Source organism: Rhamphochromis longiceps, linkage group LG23 (assembly GCF_057381845.1).
Source record: "Rhamphochromis longiceps isolate RC_006_pf linkage group LG23, R_longiceps_female_GT1.1, whole genome shotgun sequence".
NCBI lineage: Eukaryota > Metazoa > Chordata > Actinopteri > Cichliformes > Cichlidae > Rhamphochromis > Rhamphochromis longiceps.
Genome location: NC_140578.1, coordinates 12,982,059 through 13,002,594, shown reverse-complemented (window position 1 = coordinate 13,002,594; position 20,536 = coordinate 12,982,059). Strand labels below are relative to the sequence as shown.

General features: G+C 40.4%; 1 protein-coding gene across 2 annotated transcripts in view; it reads right to left on the bottom strand.

The window, feature by feature from the left end:
- Window positions 1–15,213, bottom strand: part of tmem131 (transmembrane protein 131) — a 40,762-nt gene extending 25,549 nt beyond the window's left edge. Inside the window, exons 1-4 of one of the 2 annotated variants that reach the window (XM_085399673.1) lie at window positions 14,943–15,213; window positions 8,665–8,726; window positions 8,487–8,527; window positions 211–279 (exon numbers count right to left, since the gene is read on the bottom strand). In XM_085399673.1, the coding sequence (XP_085255799.1) occupies window positions 211–279; window positions 8,487–8,527; window positions 8,665–8,726; window positions 14,943–15,111 (341 nt within the window). In that variant the 5' untranslated portion in view covers window positions 15,112–15,213. The remainder of the gene's footprint in view (window positions 1–210; window positions 280–8,486; window positions 8,528–8,664; window positions 8,727–14,942) is intronic. The other variant, XM_085399674.1, reaches the window with a different exon arrangement.
- Between the last annotated feature and the right edge of the window lie 5,323 nt (window positions 15,214–20,536).

Genomic DNA, 20,536 nt, shown 5'->3' with positions numbered 1-20,536 from the left:
CAGCCTGGTGGGGACTAACGTTTTAGTGAAGGATGTGGTAAAAAGCAAAAAAAGACTTTGGCACGATACTGGTTTTATCTTTTAAAAATTGCCGTAAGGCAAATTGAAGTCTGATCCAATATTCACTCAAGTGCAAGTTCAAACAGGACCACACAAACAATGTGAGAATCAAAGCGTAAATCACACCACTCCAAAGAGAAAGAGACTCACTGTTCATGAAAATCCAACATTGGAGGTTCAAATCGTATAGGTCGACAGTTCCCACGGTGTGTGGACGCGCTGCGAGAGACAGGAAGGTGTGACAGCAGCAGAAAAATCAAAATAGGAAAAACAGCCTCCATGTTGGTGTGCATTTCAAACAACTGAGAGGTCAAAAACATGAGCGCACGGTCAGTCTTCAGACTTTTTTTGTGAGTGCGTTAACCAGCAGTGTGACCACTCCCATTGGCAGAGCATGATTTCCATATGTAAAGTCTCCATGAAAATCTAAAGATTCACAGGAAAGGCAAAAAAAAAAAAAAAAAAAAAAAAAAACCCCAACAACAACAAAAAAAACCACCTCTTTCTTTGTGTCACCCTTGGTGTGTATCACTCCCCTTATAATAACAACTAGTTTTGAGAATCGGGTAAAACTGGCCCCGTCGCGCAGCTCGCCAAACCTGTTTGACAGCAGGTGTATCTTAACAAGAGAGAAGCCCGTCCCTAAATACAGGCAACTCGTCTTTTTGGCCTTTATGCAAATCGCATGAAAAGAAAAATTCATCAGCAATGCAGACGTGGCACTCAGCGGAGCCTCGGGTAAAATATGTAATGTCACCGCCTTTACAAACACCACAACAAACAAGTGAAAATGTTTCATTGTGATTTTTCAAGAATCTCTCACAGGTAACTGCTCTAACACTACCTGGCAACTTACAGGAGATCAGTTTCACCTTTTTACTACCCAGACAAAGGAATCAGCAGTGAGGAGACACGATGAGCTTCCCGCAGCACACAGCAACGTGGCGGCCCTGCCATCGCTTCTGCCATCGATGAAACAACTACTGACAAATTTCGTGACATTAAGGAATCAAATGGGTCCTGGCTGTGAATCCTGTCACTGGGCTCAGCGCTAATGTGCTGAATGCCAGCATGTAACTGGAGCAGCCTGAGGAGGTCACAGTTAGGACTGGGGCTGCTGGCCACAGATCTCCATATGTGCAGTGACAAGTTAACATCAGCATGGCCAAAGACGTCACCGCCAGTTTTTTAAAGATTCTGTTGGTTTCATGGTACATCACATTATCATTAAAATCATTTGTGCAGGGGAGTCACGTGGGACCACCGAAGAAGATGGCCGCACACTAGAGGCGCTCCTAAAGCCTGTTGATTAATGTTCTGAATCTGGAAACATACACTCCAGCTGTAGTCGTAAATTGGACACCCTTTGTGGACTTTGAAGCTTTTCAAGGATTACCGTCTTTGGAAAATGGCAGGTAACAACAAAGCAAACTTTTTTAAGGGAGCTACCACGAGGAAGAAGCAAGCTAGCATTAGCCTCGCTCCGGAACCACCCGAAAGTGCATCTGCATCTGAGGCCGCCTCTCCAGTAGTTGAGGACGGTATAGGGAGCGAGAGCAAAAAAGACATTTTTGAAGAAATTAAGAAGATGAACGCTACTCTTCAGGTCGTAGCAAAAGATGTCACCACTATTAAAGAGGCCACTAAAGAATTGAAAGATTCGGTGGAAGATATAAAAGTGAGGTTAGGGGAGGCGGAACAACGTATATCAGACATGGAAGATGCCAGCGTGCTTACCGAGGCAAAAGTGGACAAATTCCAGAAGAGGATGGACGCGTTGTGGTCGCGAGTGGAGGACCTTGAAAACCGTAGCAGGAGGAATAATGTACGGATCATTGGACTCAAAGAAGGGGTGGAGACACCCGGGAACGTGGACAAATATGTGATGGAGATACTGGCCAAAGCATTTGAGCTTTCTGGAAGTGAATTTGAAATTGAACGTGCCCACCGTTCCCCGGTGCCAATGCCGGAACCTAACGAGCCTCCCAGGGTGATACATGTCCGCTTTCTACGTTCATCTGCTAGGGAGAAAGTGCTTCGGGTGGCCAGAGAGAGGCGTGGAGTCGATTGGCAAGGCTCCAAGCTATCCTTTTTTGAAGATGTTACAAAGGAGCTGGCGGAGAAGAGGAAGGCATTCAACCCGGTGAAGAGGCGTCTTCGGGAGCTACAAGTGAAGCATAGGCTGATGTATCCTGCAACGCTCGTTTTCACGTGGAACGGACAAAAGAAAGCATTCAAAGACGGAAAAGAGGCCGAGAAATTTCTGCAGGAGTCGACTTAGAGGAATGCGGGACATGATGTAACAGATCGGAGTAGTGTATGTGGATTTTGAAATAAGGTAACAAACAAACAATGGGCACAATGGGGCTGTGGCGGTGGTGCTGCTGTCGGATGATTAGCGTGTCTCACGGACCACGAGCAGTTTGGGGTCTCAAGCTAAAGTTAGTTAGGCTTGGGTAGGAGGGGAGGGAGGGGGCGCTTAGCAACGTTGTTCAGAGTTGCTATGCAAAGAAGGGTTTTGGTTTTGTTCAGGTTTGTTTGTTTTTTTTGTTTGTTTTTAATGACGGCTAGTTTGATAAGACCAGATGGGTTTTGTAATATTGAGTGCCTATGCATATATTTGTGTTGTGTTGTAAAGCGCACAAGGTGTGCCTTACCCCATTTCTGTTAGAAAGCGATGAACAGGTATACTAAAATAATATCGTGGAACATAAACGGATGTGGGGACCCAATCAAGAGGAGGAAGGTTCTAAAATACTTAAAATCTAAAAATGCAGATATAGCGTTTATTCAGGAATCCCACATTGCGGGGGAAGAAGAGGCGAAAAAATTTAAACGAGACTGGGTGGGCTCCGTTTTTCATAGTTCATATTCGAGTAAACGAAATGGTGTATTGATCCTTGTTAATAAGAAATTAAGCTTCGTGTTGCTGAAGAAGTATAATGATGACGAAGGACGCATTATATGCTTGGAGGCCTTAATTAATGGGGTTCGAACAGTTTTGTGCAATATTTATGCACCTAATAAGGAAGAGCCAGTTTTTTTTCACAAAATTAATAAGATAATAGGGGATCATGTGGGGCAGGTGATATTGGCTGGGGATTTCAACCAGGTGATGGATGGGATAATTGATAAGAGTAATCCCAGGGGTACGTCTACACCCAGGGACAGAGAGGCTGTTCATTTACTGACAGAGGATCTTTGCTTAACGGACATTTGGAGGTTAGTTAATCCCAGTTCAAGGGAATACACGTTTTACTCCAACTGTCATAAAACATATTCGAGGATAGATTTCGCCTTAATATCAAAGTCTCTGGTCGAGTCAGTCGTAGACTGTGAGATTGGTGCCATTGCTATTAGTGATCATGCCACAGTAGAGTTGCAAATTGACTTGAACACGGATAGAACGAAGAGGGGCCGCTGGAGGCTTAACACGATGTTGTTGCAGAACAAGAGTTTCAGTGAGGAGTTAACAAAGGATCTCAAAATTTTTTTCGAAATCAATATGGGTTCCACAGACAAAGTAGCCACAGTTTGGGAAGCGTCTAAAGCATATATAAGAGGAAAGATGATTGCATACGCATCAAAAGTTAAGAAAAGTGATCTAGAACGGGTAGAAACCTTGGATAAAGAAATACGGGAGTTGGAGAAGGACTTAGCGAGTCAATATTCAAATTATAAATATCAGACTATATGTAAATTAAAATGCCAGTTGAATGACATTTATAACAAAAAGGCGGAATATGCCTTATTTAGGCTCAAAACAAAATTTTATGAAGGTGGCGAAAAGAGTGGAAGACTATTGGCAAGACAACTGAAGCAGCAAGATAATTTGAATAATATATCTATGATTAAGAAGGACGGCCAAGTGATAACCTCATCGAAGGAAATAAACTCAGTTTTCCAATCATTTTATCAAGATTTGTATACGTCTGCTGGTGTGCTTGATGAAGGGGAGGTGGAGACATTTTTTTCAGGTCTACAATTACCTACTCTCTCTGGGGAACAGAAAACGAGACTGGATGAGCCTATAACGGAAGAAGAGGTCAGGGCTGTGATCTTATTAATGAAGAATGGGAAATCGCCAGGCTTGGATGGCTTCCCGATTGAGTATTATAAGAAATATATCGATATTTTAGCCCCAGTCCTGCATAAAGTTTACCTTGAGGCATTGGAGATAGGTTCCTTGCCGAGTACGTTTAATGAAGCACTGATCTCCCTTATTCCTAAAAAGGATAGGGATCTGTCGGACCCAGCAAATTACCGGCCTGTAAGCCTTTTGGGCGTTGATTGCAAAATTTTGACAAAGGTTTTGGCCTCCCGCCTGGATCAAATATTACCAGATATCATTAATGGTGACCAGGTTGGCTTTATTAAAAATAGGTCCTCAGGTGATAACATTAGAAGACTTCTTCATCTCATGCACAGAAGCGAATCTAATCTAACCCCGGTTGCGGCCTTCTCGCTAGATGCTGAGAAGGCCTTTGATCGGGTGGAATGGGGCTTCCTTATGACGACCCTCGCAAGGTTCGGGTTTGGGCCTGGGTTTTGTAATTGGGTCAAAACTGTATATGCAAGTCCAAGGGCAGCGGTTTTGACAAATGGATTGGTGTCAGGGTTTTTTCATCTTACTCGCGGGACCCGACAGGGGTGCCCTTTGTCCCTGTTGCTTTTTACAATATTTCTGGAACCGCTGGCCTTGGCTATTCGAGCAAACAGGGGTGTCAGAGGTGTTCATGCAGGGGGTATGGAACACAAGTTGTTTCTATATGCTGATGACATCTTAGCAGTATTGACGGATCCCATGCAGTCTCTACCAGCGCTACTCACGTGTGTTGAGTCATTTTCAGGGTTGTCAGGTTATAAGATAAACTGGGACAAGTCAGAGGGCATGCCATTGTCAGCATCATGTCATTCTGGATGCGTTACTCCATTCAATTTTAAGTACTCACCTTCAGGTATGAAGTATTTAGGAATATTATTAAAACCCGACTTGGAGGATATTATGCTTTCAAATGTGGAACCTCTCCTCCTAAAGATAAAAACAAATCTGGATAAATGTGGTAAATTGAATCTTACACTATGGGGTAAAATTAATGTGATTAAAATGATGGTGGTCCCACAGTTCAATTATGTTTCCATGATGTTACCTGTACGGATTCCTTTGCACATATTTGGTCAAATTGAGAAGTTAATCAAAGATTTTTTGTGGAATAACAAGAAGCCGAGAGTGAATATAAAGAAAATGTGGGCCTCTAAAGACATTGGAGGAATGGCCCTCCCAAATGTGAAGTTGTATAATTTAGCTTTTGAATTGTCAAGACTGGCCAAATACTGGACAGGATCGGGCTCTGAGCTGAGCTGGATGAAGATCGAACAGGAACTAGCGAGCCCCTTCACACCTTTGGATGTTCTCTCGCAGGGCGCGGCAACTAATGGACAAGACTCTCATGATAACCCAGTGCTCAGGTATTCCAAAGCTGTCTGGGTGGAGGTGCACAAGTTGTGTGGAGCATCTCATCTAAGACAACCTTATGCCTCGCTATGGAACAATATTGCTGTAAGGATTGGGCGGAAAACTGTGTTCTGGAAGGAATGGCTTGTCAAAGGCATACGCAGGATAAGTGATCTTTACTCAGGGGGAGTGTTTATGTCATTTGCTGAAATAACCCGAAAATACAGTTTGACAAGAGAAAATAATTTTTGGAAATATTTACAAATAAGGGATTGTGTTACCAAAGGAAAATTTGCTCAAAGCTCGAATATGGTTGTGGAGTTTTTAGAATTGTCCAGTACAGCACATAGGGCGGCGGTTTTCTACAAACTGTTTAACAATCCAAAAAAAGAGATATGTGAAAACTTGAGGGTTATATGGCAGAGGGATCTGGGTTGTGCAATTTCTAAAGAAGACTGGCGCAGAATTTTGTCATTCTCTGATAAATATATAAGAGAGGCCAGGGGTAAATTTACTCAGTATAAATTAATACACAGGTGGTACTTCACTCCATCCAAACTTTATAGAATGGGAATTAGTCCCAGTAATGTATGCTGGAAATGTAGTTCAGATCCAGGGACATTTATACATGCTATTTGGGAATGTGGGAAAGTTTATCCCTTTTGGCAAAAAGTATTGGACAAAATAGGAAGGTGGATTGGTTTGATGATACCCCTGTCACCAAGACTGTGCTTATTAGGGGATCGGTCAGTATTACCTGGGGTTTCAAAATATGACTTTGTGGTTATAAAGGTGGGGGTGATCGCAGCGGCTCGAGTTATTCTCAGTGTATGGAAGGAACCGTCTCCTCCAGAATATAATAGGTGGAAAGAAACTATGCTGAAAATGGTGTCGTATGAAAAGCTCTTGGCTAGGATTAATGATGATAGGGAGGGTTTTGACGAATCGTGGGGACGTGTTTTTGGCTGAGATGGTTGGAACTTATTTGGTCAGGGCAATTATCTTTAGTCATGTTGTACGCTTGCTGCACTGTTTGTTTGTGTAGGCACTCAGTAAGGGAATGACTTAAAGATTTGAGTTAACTGATTTGAGTTTTTTTTTTTTTTTTTTTTTAATTTTTTAATTTTTTTAATTTTTTTTTAATTTTTTTTATTATTATTATTATTATATTTTTTATATATATATATTTTTTCTGTTGTTGTTTGTTGGTTGTTTTGTTTGTTTTTGTGTTGTGAAATGTTAAAAACAAATAAAGACTTCAATTATAAAAAAAAAAATCATTTGTGCATTTGTGGGTGTTTTTCTGTCAGGAGAGCGTGTATTTTATTATTTTTTTAAAGTAAGGTCATCATAATAAAACAAACTAAACACAACTAAAATACTAAATATTATCCTCTCTGGCTCTTAAATACGGACCTTAAGAAGCTGCCAGGGGCTTGGCTGTGATCAAGAAATCCATCATCTTTCCGTCACCAGGCTTCGCTTACTCTAACAGTGGCTAATCTTAATCTCGCTAAGTGGTCACAAAGGTGGTTATCAACTGCATACGTCAACACCAGGTTTCCTAATGTGGCGATAAGCACGTTCGCATGAAAGACGTGGTGTTCTGACGGATCAGTGGGTACCTGTTGATCTCTTCTCTCAAACACAAGCTGCTCCAGAGCAGAACAGGGGTCCAGCACAAGTTACAGTGGTTATTTACACCAGTAAGAAGTGAACCACATTCACAACAGTGAAAGCACCTACTCCTGCTTACTACACCAGACCTCTGGCGTTCTGTAGTTCTGTTGTACCACTTTCTGTTTTCAGTTGGCGTTTCATTTCCTGTGACTTCTGTGCTCCCTGGTTACTGTTAGTTGGTGTTTTAGTATTAGTTGTTTATCTTTTGGTTACTTCCCGTTTTACTTTGTAAGCTCAGTCTCACCGGTGTCTCATTCCCGTTTTACTTCCTTTTTTTTCTTGCTGGATTCCCTCCCTTATGTTTCCTTGTGTTCTATTGCTGGGTTTCCCCCTTTTTTTTTTCCTCTCTCTGACTAAGTCAGTTTTTTTGCCTTCAATGAATAAAGACTCCTTTTGTTTCTTACCTGCCTGCCTCTGCATTGCCACACCAAATATACAACACCACTGTAGCTGTTTGTTCACCAGTACAGAGGTTTATCTGGCAAATACATATCGCAAACAGACAGGTTTGAAACCACACACACACACACACAGAAAAAAAAAAGGGGAAGTTTAACATCTAAAAAGGACTGGAACACACACACTGACCTCAAACATAACTGTCTAGGGAGTGGTCACGCCATGCCCCTAAAGATAACCTTTGTATGGTTTACATGCTGTGAGCTGTATGCTGGACCCTGATAAAACATCCATCTGAAAGGTATGCGAGCCCTCTGTGACGCTTCAGAACCGCTATACAGGAACATGATGCAACCAACTGACTTTTTACACACTTCCTGTAATGAAAATAGTCCTTACTTGTTTGAGCACTTCTGCCTGTTGTTGTGCCAAAGCTGGGATAAAAAGAGCCTGAAGCAAATAATAACTTCCTCAAAAAAAAAAAAAACACTTCAGTCACATTCGACTGCATGAAAGAATCCTGCCTGCTTCTAACAGCTGCTGCAGGCTATAAAACCAATGTCACTGTGGACTCGACTCATCCTAGAACATGTGGCCAGAAAAGCGCTCAGGGTGACACAGACAGAGAGGTTTCTCTGATGATCAGTGGCACAGATATTTGCCCTTTTTCCCCACAATCTAATTTTTTTGTATAATTTTACCCCCTAAATGATCTTAACATGCTGTCACAGCAGCCGCATTGAAGCAGTAAAACTTGTTTTGCTTTAACACAATACACTTTGCGTTTGCTTGTTGTCCAGGCAAGTTAATGTAGAAGCACACGGTTTAAAAATACAAATACAACATTTTATTGAATTCATGCTAGTATAAAAAAAGGGAGGATTTCTCATACCTTTGTTGATGATATAAACTAAAATCGATGTCAGACTCTCCCTGCAAGCACAACGTAAACATACAGTAAGAATTAATCACAATATCAAAAACCAGGGGATTAATTTGGTAGTTGAGCAGGGCTTTAGCCTCTTCTTGCTCTGTGAAGGTCCGTTACAATACCATTTTAATGGCCTTACCTGTAAAAGGCTGCCCTCGCCAAAATGTAGAACTTCTAGTATTGTGTCTGACTGAATGAATGCTGCAAAGAGAAAAATAGGAAGATCAGAGAGAAACACATTTTTACACTACATAAAAGAAAGCTAAAAGGGGTAAATGTTCAATAAACAAAATCATAGCATACTGATGTGTGTGAGCTGCTGATTGGGTTACCAAAACCAACTAACGCTTCATTTGCATGGCAAAGCACCTTTTTGAAATCCCTGAAAAGGTACAGACTGATTTATGGACTGGAGATGGCAGCAGCTGCTGATTGCTGTCGAATTTTAACGAAATAAAAACCAACTTCAACTTCAATCTTGTGTACTGAACTAGAGACAAGAGAAAGTTCAGCCTCCAGATCTGTGCTCCTTTTCTGCTCCATGTGCGGTGAAAGAAGGATCTAATCCAAAGCTACTTTCACCAGAAGAAATTCCGGCTAGGTGATGAGCCTGATCTCAAATATACCGTAGTAGAAAAGCAGCTCATTCATTAGCTAAGAGATCAGATCAAAACCGGATTTTTGAGTTGGTGTGAAAGTGATCTGGTTGCAGTTTTTAACTGATTTTAAATGTGCTTTTCAGCTCTGAAATTTGAAAACTTTCATTAAGTATATAAAAAAAAAAACGTAGAAAAAGGAAACAAAACAAATCAAAAAATACAAAACATCTGAATTAAGAGTGTAGAGAGGGAACAGCCTCACCCCAGTCTCCAGCTAAAATGTGCTTCAATACTGCATTTAACTGACCAACCCAATAAACCCAGCTATCTTATTTTACTTTCTTAGTTTGATTCTAAACTCCAATTTTCATTCAGATTTCATTAAACTAAAACATTCTTTCACACTTTTTTGTGTTTAAGTTTAGTTTGAGTTAGGTGTACAGGTTTTGCCACCAATAGTCTCGGGAAGAGGGGTGTACCGGGGGACAGTGCCAAAGTATGTGGTACAACCAATGTGTTCCAGTTGTGTTAGTCAGCCACGGAGAGAGCGAAGCTCTAACATTCAAAGAGCTAAAGAGCTGAGCGTTAAAAATAATGCCATGTCCACTGCAGCCACCAGTTTTGTTTTTGTTTTCTTTAACGTTTTTTTCTGTGCTTCTCCCACTCTGGTGAACTTCACTGTTAGTCTCGTCTCTGATCTGGCACATTCATCAACCAATAAGCATATGAACGATGCGCAGCGCCACACATATTGAGCAATATGTAGTTGGGATTTTGGAGGACTACACCAGAGCATTTTTCTCCAAAGGCTCTCTGTAAAACATAAAAAAAAAAAAAAAAAAAACGTGCGCAAACAGACACAACTGCGGGAGCAAAACCTGAGCATAACCCAGGTCTCAATCACTGCTGTGAACACAGAGCAACTCTGCACGTCTGTTTCAGGGTGTTATATAAATGCCAGGGTGGGGTTAAGTGAAGTGAATCCTCAGCAACCACCATTATCGACATGATTTTAAAAGGCCGGATGTCCCTTCCATCATCTGCAGAGCTTTAAATTTTGCCTTAAACTTAACAGATCTCACAAGTTGTGCTACTAGATCGACCTTTTTCTGTGTTCACAGCTCACTGTCGGCAAGCGTAATTGTTACGTTCAACTAACTGCTACGTTTAATAACACCCTGCAAGCTACAATGTAGGTTTTAAATTCAAATATCTGAGCAGAATCAGGGGATCTAAGCAGTTAAGAAACATTTCACAACTTCATTGAGCCGATGAGACACAGCCAACATCAGGCTGAGCAGAGGTGTGAAAAAGCTACACTTCCTGCTGTACATCACGAAAAAAAGCTAACAAATAATGAAAGTCTCAAGCTCTGAATACACGTCTGCACAAAATTAAACCGAATCACTCAGATGTCCTGCATCCTTTAAGTCCTAAATAAAAAATGTTAAGCTCAATCCCATCTCTACAGCAGAGTAAAACCAACCTCAGCTCAGTATGCCGTGCTCACTGTCTGTTAAAATTATATGTCTTTACAGTGGCTTGAAAAAGGGGTGGATGTCGCCATTTGACTGGCAGGAATAGCACCGGCAACACCTCTGTGGGTGTTTCATTATACAGTGTCACCAGTCTGTGGTCCACAAGGATGATGTGGCATTGGTAGAGATGCAAGACTCCATGGCATCAGATTTTTACATGAAACTCCACCACTTTAGTTCTCGGCGTCCTAAGCTTACGAGTTTGTCAGGAGCTCTTGAAATCATCTCAGAATGGACACCCGGAGAAACAAGCAGTGAAACTGGTACGAGAGTGAACAGTACTTTGCAGGCAGACATGCTGATGTTTCCACGTAGAGGACGCCAGTCTTTAACAAAAAAACAAAACAAAAACACAACAACACTTCTAAGCCATTTATGTAAATCTACATGCAAATTCTGTCTTATTTGCTGCACAGTGACATTGACGTGTCTGTCATAGCCACTGCCTCACCACCTCCAGATTACAGACAGATCAATGTCTGAATCGAGTAGATCGGTTAGATAAGAGAACATGAAAGCGAGCAGCTGTCGAGTATTTTTTTTTTTCCCCTCTCTCAACTTTCTTACCTAAAACAGTCACGATAGAAAGATAACTTCTTAGCGTTTAACTTTAGCTACAAAGCTCTCGTTGTTTTTCTTGTGTTGTTATTCAATCGTGTCCGTTTCTCTCGCCCTAGGAGCTCAAACTCGCCGCTGTTTAGTTCAGCTCCAGCTAAGGTGAACAAAGGGTCAGGATTAGATCCATCCACACCAAAACAGCCTATTCAGCCTCATGGATGGTGTACAAAGTATGAAAAAAACTGCAGTAAAGACAGCAATTACTCAAACCTTTCAACAAAATGCATTTCTATCTTTGGTTTGGAGATGCCAGCTTTATTCCAGAGGAAAGAAAATCATTCCTCAAGGTCATATTGTAGCTCACCTGATTGAGCAGGTGACTCATTTTCCAGAAGCTATTGCAAGGGCTGGGGTTCAAGTCCCTGCATGGCGTTACCCACTACTCTCCCTGCTTTCCTGTCTCTACTGATGTGTCATGCAAAAAATTATCCTTAAAAATCATAATTCCTAGATCTACACCGGGCGTTTGAATCAGAAAGGTAAAATTTCACGGCCACTTCATCTGTGGAACAAACAAAAATGATCTAAAGGTAGTAAAACTCAAAGGTTTCTGTGGATGACCCTGGGGAAGGACCATTTAAACCTATCCAGAGCTTAACTGTCTAAAAGATGATGCTAAATAATCATGAATACTAAACAAAGGGTAAAATTATTACATCGTGAAGTTTGTTTTTGATGCAACGCTCTCACTTTTGCTCCTGTTATAAATCAAATCACACCCTTTTCCCCTCCCTAAAAATTAGGGCTGCCACAAACGATTATTTTGATAGTCGACTAGTCACCGATTATTTATGCGATTAGTCGACTAATCAGATCATCATCCACTGGACATAAAACTACAGCTTATTGCACCAGCAGCATCTGCTCTTATATAACTATCATTAGCTTACAGCTTTAAGCTTTTAAGGTGCTAACTAAAAATAAAGACAAGATGATAGTTTATTCAATTTTAATGAAATTTGCAGATTGTTTCGGTAAAGTTTAATAAACTCCTTGCTATCTAAAATATAACAGGACACCGGAGTATATTCTCCAGCATCTCACACTTCTGATAATCAGCTGTCTGCTTGACGTTTATTCAGCTGTGTAAAAACTATAACTTTAATCTCAGCCAAACCGATTTACTCAGGAACAAATAAAATACAAAAAAAAAAAAAGCCAAACAACAACATTTTTAATTTATCTAAGTGACTCATATATATTTAACCTGAGTCGCGAAAGACGGCGGTGGGTTTGAAAACAATTTGCCGGGAGTCCGGTGTTCTCACGGCGCTAGTGACCTAGCCCCCGGCTAGCTATCGAGCTAGTGGGTAACAGACGTCTCCGAAAACGTCGGAGCGCTTTTGAAAATATGTGGTGTCCTGATAAACTGAGCCGATATTTGAGGTTTACACAGCTACATTCTCGCCTGAAAATATGTTAAACGTTTATTTTCTGACCCAGAAAGAATAATAAGAGTAATATTAAAACTAACTAGCTACCGCCATTGTTGGAAACTAAGCTGGGCCGCGCTATGAATTCTGGGACACAGCTGCTTCTTCTTCTTCGGGGTTTAACGGCAGCTGGCATCCTTGTACATGCTGTGCTGCCATCTTCTGTTTCAGTCCGTTATTACACTCTTAAATCCTGCTATTATTCCTGCGTCTTTTGCGATCTTACAAAGCTTCAAACGACACGTCGACTATTAAATCAGTCGTCGACGATTTTGATAGTCGACGTAATCGTGACTAGTCGACAAATCGTGGCAGCCCTACTAAAAATGCAAACTCACTGTTGAGTTCAGCTGAATAAAAGAGAGCGTTCAGTCAACAAGGTCGATGCAGAGGAAGTAAAACTCAACATTTCCTCTGTGAGGATTAATGAAATGGTCGCCTTTGTCTCTGGATCACTCGTAGTCTTCAAATCCCGTACAGGCTCTAACTCCCAGCTGGACGACCCCGAACCCATCGCCACCCTCCGTTTTTCCTCTTCTTCTTCTTCTGTTGAATTATGTTTAAAGTTTGAGGAAATACTCGGTAAAAACTTGCATGATACTTATCAAATTAATGAATAATCATAATGAAAAAAAATTCGATTACAATATCTACCGAAATTGAGATTCTAATATTGTCACGATCGAGCAGGCTTACTCCAATTTTAAAAAATGTGATTGTGAGTCAGTTTGACCACAATAATGTTGTAGTGAACCTCTGATATGCGAACAGCCTAAATTTAATCAGCTGACTCAGTTTGCACTGTTGGTAAAAAGCATGACAAGATGAAGTCAGACTCTAAGAGTTGCTAAATAACTCGTGAATTCATTCAAGTGCATTACTGGAGTGTGAGGCATTATCACAGATCTATAGGAACATTTCAGGCAGCAAAAAAATAATTAAATGTTAGTTAGAAATTCATTTTAGTTGAACTACAACTTGTTGGTGAACAAATCCATTATTCCCCAGAGTTTGTAGTCACAAATCAAAATCACAACATCAACTAAAAAAAAAATGGTGGATTATATTTGTTAATGTGATTGTAACTGTGATTCTGAATCATTTTAACCAAAATAATGTTGTTACAGGGCGAGCCCAAATCCAGTGCCGAGTGTGAAAACTGCAGTGAAGTCATTGAATAAGCAAAACAGCAACACAAATTATCTGTAAAATGTTTCACACGGGAAAACTTTTAGTATTTCTAGATTTCTCGACCTAGACGAGCTGATTGAATTACAAAGACGTTAAGTACTTGTATTATTTATTTATAAAGAGTGCAATATACTGTAATATACAGAGGATGACTCGTGAATTTGGACAGAGATACAAAGCTCAAATTGTCCCCGGGGAAAACGGGTGTAAAAGTACACCCGTTTTCTCAATACATCATCCATGAACTACAAAAATAATAATATAACAAGTATCTACCAGTTTTTAAAATAAGTGGTGTCTTTCGTTTGGGCTGTTTTTCATAAAGCCTGAATATTAACATTACGCAATGTTTTTTTTCTTGCTTGGTCCATGAACCACTGTGAGTCTGACACCTCTGCTCTGAGAGTTGCTCAACAAGTAACACAATCACCTGAGTGCACTTCTTGTGAGGTCCAGGTTCATGTGGACTAATTCACGGGCGCGTTTCAGGGCTAGCTCGGACCACCTTGGCCCTGGATGACAGCTGTGTGCCAGTCATAGTGACCTGACACGATCAGAAGATCGATAACAAGCGGCTGGAGCCCAATCAAACAAACAGTCGAGGCTTTTCCTCACTGAGCCCGGTATGAGGAAGTACTGCTGGGCAGCTTGTCCCCTACAACTCCCCTCTGTCTGTGCTTCAAGCTCACCCAGAGGCTCCTCTGAGCCAGCTCTAGGGCTAGCCGAGGCTGTAAACCCTGTCATATCTCACAGATAAATTATTAGCCCAACTAAGCCATATAAGGAAAGAATGACAACATGCTACAGACGAAGCTAACGTCCAGAGTAAGGCCAAATACATTTGGCTAACTAACGGCAGTTCTTTGTCAGTTTAAACACAGCCTGCTCTCTGTTAGCGTTTAATAATAATTCAGCACTGCTGGGTCGCTGTTAGCACCGAGCTGGTGTAAAGTCGGCCCGCAAAGGTAGCGCTAACCACAGCACACACTTGGTGAGATGTCTGCGGAAGTTAGCTCCTGCTAAAGCTAAGTTCCAAACCTTGTTTATTCGCCCGCGTCGTGTGAATAAAAGCAATAAATAAGATCCTCAGGAGCCCCACGCAGGCAGCTCTCCGTCTCCTCCTCTGGCGACAGCTCTGGGCTCCGGCTTCAGTCGCCATGCTGCACGTCTTTCTGTTACGATAACAAACGAGCAAGTGTGCGGACATGCCCGTGTAAACCTCTGCTGCCTCTGTCAATCATAGCCGTGAAGAAAAAAAAAACTCCCGAGAGCAGCGGCGGCGGCTAACTACCAACAGGACGTCGGCCTCTCTCTGCTCCCGCTTCCTCTTCCGCTCCATGCGACGCGTCACCGGCTGCCACGGACAGCAAGCGGTCATTAAACAACCTTATCACCGGGATCAAAGCCCAGCGGAGACCCTTCAGACAACACAAATTAAACGCTAGAACAGAATGACACCGTAAACTTATAAAACTAACTACACTTAAATTGAAAAACGAGGAATATTTGGTAACAGAATCTGTCATTTTTGGAATATATACTTTAAAGCTTCATTCATTCATTCATTCATACTAGACAGGTTAGTCACTTTAACTGCCTCAATCAGAACATAACATGCAAACTCCACAAAGAAAGGACCAATGGTGACCTGAGCACCACCACAGCTCTCATTCTTCTCACTTTGGTCATATTTTACATCTTGTTTGTGCAGAATATATATTTCTAATATAAAACTGTCTCGAATTTTGGTCTTTATATATAGGGTGAGACAGAAGTGCTCAAAGCAAAGAGAATGCTCCTCCAGAACATGCTGTCAGCTGCAGAATCCCTCAGTGTCCACTTAGACCCAGACCCAGATAAGTGGAAAAGGATGGATGGACTATAGTTGAAAACGAGATTGCTGCATATAATCCTTCAACTTTTTTTTAAAATGTAAATAAAAATCCAATTATTCTTGTGTTTACAAAGGAAATGAAAATAGTAATAATAGTAAACGCTGTCAGTCCTGTGTGTGTTTAAGTCGACTTTCTGTCATTCTCCTGCATTTTTGTCCTCTTTGTTAAAAAACGTATGATTCTGAGGTTTTCCTTTGATCTTTCTTAACCACTTGAAATAAAGTTTATTGGGAAAAAAAGAGACTTTTAATTGCCGTTTATGTGCTGTAATCATTTAAATTATAAAAAGAAAAACTGGGTGCTGAAGTTTTTCAGCTCTTGCTTGTAGACATGGACTGTGGACACGGATTGTCCTTAGCAGGAGTCCTTCAACATGCACAGCATACGATCTCTCTGCAAGAGGAACAAGAATATAATGTGATGTATAAAGGTGAAAATAATTCCTTAGTTACTCTGGCTTCTGGGGTTTCTCTATTAAATGGTTCCAGTTTGCATCTATGACTTGGGTGCAGTAATAAAATGTGTTCCTAAGCTGTAATGTTTTCATTACAGAATTATTATTTTTATTTCAGTGCTACAAAAGACCAAAGTCACTTGTGTCAGACAAGTGTTTTAGACAAATGACATCTCCCCTAATTCTTTGCCATTTACATCAAGGAATTATTTCTAAGGCAAGTAATTTCTGAGCTTTACTATTTTTTGCTTAAAGCGAAACACCTCAACCGATGTCACAAACAACGCCAGTGTGTACACACTGAACTATGCTCGTACATGTGCTGTGATCTTCCTTTGGTCCAAATATTTTCACTAAAGCAGAAAAGCAGCAGTGAACACCCTCCAAATACCGGCTCCACCGAATTTACTTATATAGAAAAAACATTGCCTATAGATAAATGTAACTATGGAGTACAGAGGTTACTGATTGACAGAGAGTGCTGACAGGTACTCAGTGAATCTTTTAGAGGTAAAAATGGAGATAACACGAGGTCGTGGAGCCTGAAGACTGCTGCTGCTGACACAAACCTGCTCTGCTTGGTGCTCTTTAACCCTCTGATGTCCGTGGATCAGTGTTTACTTTCACTTCACGCCTTGTCTAAGGGTGTAAACAAATGTTTCCTTGAACTGTAAAGTGTGACTTTCATCACTGATGTTGTTCTAACGAAACATAAGAGAGTCTCTTGTACTGAAAAAAGCAGAGCAAGAGCTTTTACAGGACAGTGACTATCTGCAAAACTTATAGTAAGATAACACAAAGATTGGACTTGTTTCATAACAAGGACAAAGGTTGGTGATTTACTGCTGGCTGCAAAGCTTCTTGTTATCGTCAGTAATTTTACCCAGGGGATAAACTGTATTACTCATTTACACTATATGTACATCAAGTATTGATATGATGCAAGCACAAATCTGTGAAACACAGATTTTTTTTAAGTTAGTTAGTGTTTGTATAGGTTTATTTGATTTATTATCAAGCAGTCTTTGTATATTTTTAAACCCGGTAAAAAAATTCAATAAAGTAATCAACAGTGTGTCTACAATTTGTTAATTTTTTAATATAAATGTGAGGTTCTAGAAGCCTGTCTCAATGATGAATAAAGAAGTTATGATGAAATTAGATGTTTTACTTGCTTGTGAAACATAAAAGAGGAATTTCTCCATGTTTTCCAGGCATTTCTGTAATATCTGAACTAGAACTACAAGTCACTAAATGAGATCAGTTCCATTGTTAGTGAAACAGAGCAGCTGACATCTATATTGAGGTAATAGTGCTGTGTCACTGACAAATAACCATCTACATGTGTCACCATGTGATGTGTGCCGATCCAAATGTCAGATGCCTGAAACAGAATATTCCTAGGAACGATGCAATTTAGTATCTGATAATCAAATCCAAAAACAGCAAAGTCGAAGAGATAAAACACAATCCAAAACAATAAGAAGCCACAAAAAAATAAAAAAATAAAAATTCCAAAGTGGAACACGGGACTATATATACACAGTGGACTGATTACCCAAGAGAGGAAAAAAGTAAAACTAAAAAAGGACACAACAGAAGTCTGACCTTCAAAGTAAAACAACCAAAGGATAGAGAGCAACACTAACAGATACCTCCTCTCTCATTTCCTAGATTGCACACCGTGGACTTCTTGCCAACTCATCTTAAGCTTGATTTAGCCTTCTGCAGGAAATTCCTTTTATCCCTACACCGCAATCCTTTAATGTGATGTCAGTAAAGAGTCATTTGGCACATTTGTGATCTCTGATTTCAGATCTAACAGTGCTGATGACATTTTTTCTATTTAGGGTCACTTTGAATTAAATTCACAGCAGAGTGCAATGTGACAATATGTCACCTATTTTAATCACACTGAAACAGAGAAGCGCAGAAAGTTGGTTCATCTTACAGAACTGAAACAACATTTGAATAACAAAAGACTGCTGCTTAGTTGAGTCCTCCTTCTGCCTTGGCTTGTATATTCCAGCTTTCATACATTGTAGATAGAGAGAGGACAGAGAAATATCACCCTGAGAGAGATAACACAAATGAAAAACCAAAAACTGAAGGTCAGCATTATAGGGAAGATAATGAAATCGCAACAAAAACATCAACCGAGTTAAAAAACAAAAAAACAAAAGCAAACCTCCAACCAGTGAATGATGCAACAGTCTGCCACATTTACAATATATATAAATATTTGTTTATGAGTGCATGATGTTTCAAACTGTTATCCTTGATCTTCAGGGGCTTTAAAGCAACTTTGCGCATGTCATGTCTTTAGCACATCCAGAGGTAAAATTGTATGGAGTCATGGAATCACTCAGGTTTTAGATACATCATCCCGTTTAAAGCATGAACGTCTGTCCCAGGCAGCTCAGTCTCTGGGCAATGTTTACTTTTAAGGTAACTGTATTGCATTTTGTATATTAATTTCATTTTCTTCTGCCTTTTTAAACATACTTTCACAAGTTTGTAGTTCAGTAAATGTCAGATAAGGGTAGCAACACTCACATTAACTTTGACTATGCAAACATTATGTAGGAGTAGGTAATGGATAGTAGGTGCTGATTTATAAATAACTAGACATGAAAAGCTTGAGCTTATAATATAAGTTATACTACAGTATGTTTCTAACTAACTAGGCAGCTCATTCGATCTCTCTTCACAATACTTTCTTTAAAAATGTAACATGTTTCGGAATCAACGTGTTAAATGTGGTCAGTACAAACATGGCAGTAAGAAACAGTTTTAAGTAGTTCTATATAGCTTTAAATATCACTTTGACCTTAATACCAGTCTGCTGACCTTAAAAGACAGGTCAGAGGTCAAATGTGACATGATACTCTAAATGTTGACAATATTCATCACACAAGTAAGAATCGTCAAAGTTATAAGGCTTTTTGTCAGACCCTAAAGACCTGGGTGGATGTAAGCCAAATGTTAATGAATTTTTAACATGACCCTACTCTGCACTTCTACAAAGTCAGAATTCATTTAAAATGTTTCGAGCTATCGTGTTTAAAGACAGACTGGGGACACACATTCATGTATGCATGCAAAAGCTACCAAAACATAACCCCTTTGGCGGAGTAACAACTGTCACTTTGGAAGTCAGTGCCAAATATAGTGATGATGATCTTGTTACTGTTTTCCAGGCATAAAGAACCATCTGTTTTTAGTAAAAAACAAACAAACAAACAACAACAACAAACTACAACAAACATACAAGACACACAGGTTCAGTTTTTGGAAATGCAAAACATCGTGGCTCAGCGTCCTTTTTTCCAGGCACAGAAGCTGGTATTAGTGATTTTTCGAGGATTATTTATCATAAAAGTATGAACTATTAGGTAATTTATTATTTAATCAGCTTCTGGGTGATTTAATTTCATAGAGTTAGAGCATTAATTTTGGCTGTGCTGATTCAGTTATGTTCTTGTTAGTGGCCATGATTTGACGGATGAAACTCTTCTGGAGGTATTCTTTGCAGCAGGGCTGACACATGGGGGAAAACACTGTCACAACTTCCTTCTATAATAATAATGGATTGGATTTATATAGCGCTTTTCAAGGCACCCAAAGCGCTTTACAATACCACTATTCATTCACTCTCACATTCATACACTGGTGGAGGCAAGCTACAGTTGTAGCCACAGCTGCCCTGGGGCAGACTGACAGAAGCAAGGCTGCCATATCGCGCCATCGGCCCCTCTGGCCAACACCAGTAGGCAAGTAGGGTAAAGTGTCTTGCCCAGGGACACAACGACCAGGACAGATCGAACCGGCGACCTTCCGGTTACAGATGCGATTCCCAACCCCCTGAGCCACGGTCGCCCTCTATAGAGCTCCAATATTGAAATGCTGTGTTTCATAAGGCAACACCTTTACATATATGCAGGAATGTGTACCTTCAGGTTTCTGTGAAGCATATCCTAAAGAAAAATCTGTTCATTTTAGATCTGATTGGTCACATCTGCCTTGTTGGAGCGCCTTAGATATTTAGCGTGACACAAAAATGGCGTGACTTTGTTTGGGTCTGTGCTATTTTGATGCTTTGAATGTTTTAGCTCAGAGAAACCTGCAGGACCTGCTATCGGAAAATCGGAAGCAACACTGTAAATATTTGGAAGTTTTATTGGCAATCTTCTGACTGTAACAATACTTCACAACTCACAGCGTAAGTCATGCGTGCATGGCTGCAATTACTTATGCATGTATTAATGTTTTGGGCTATTTGC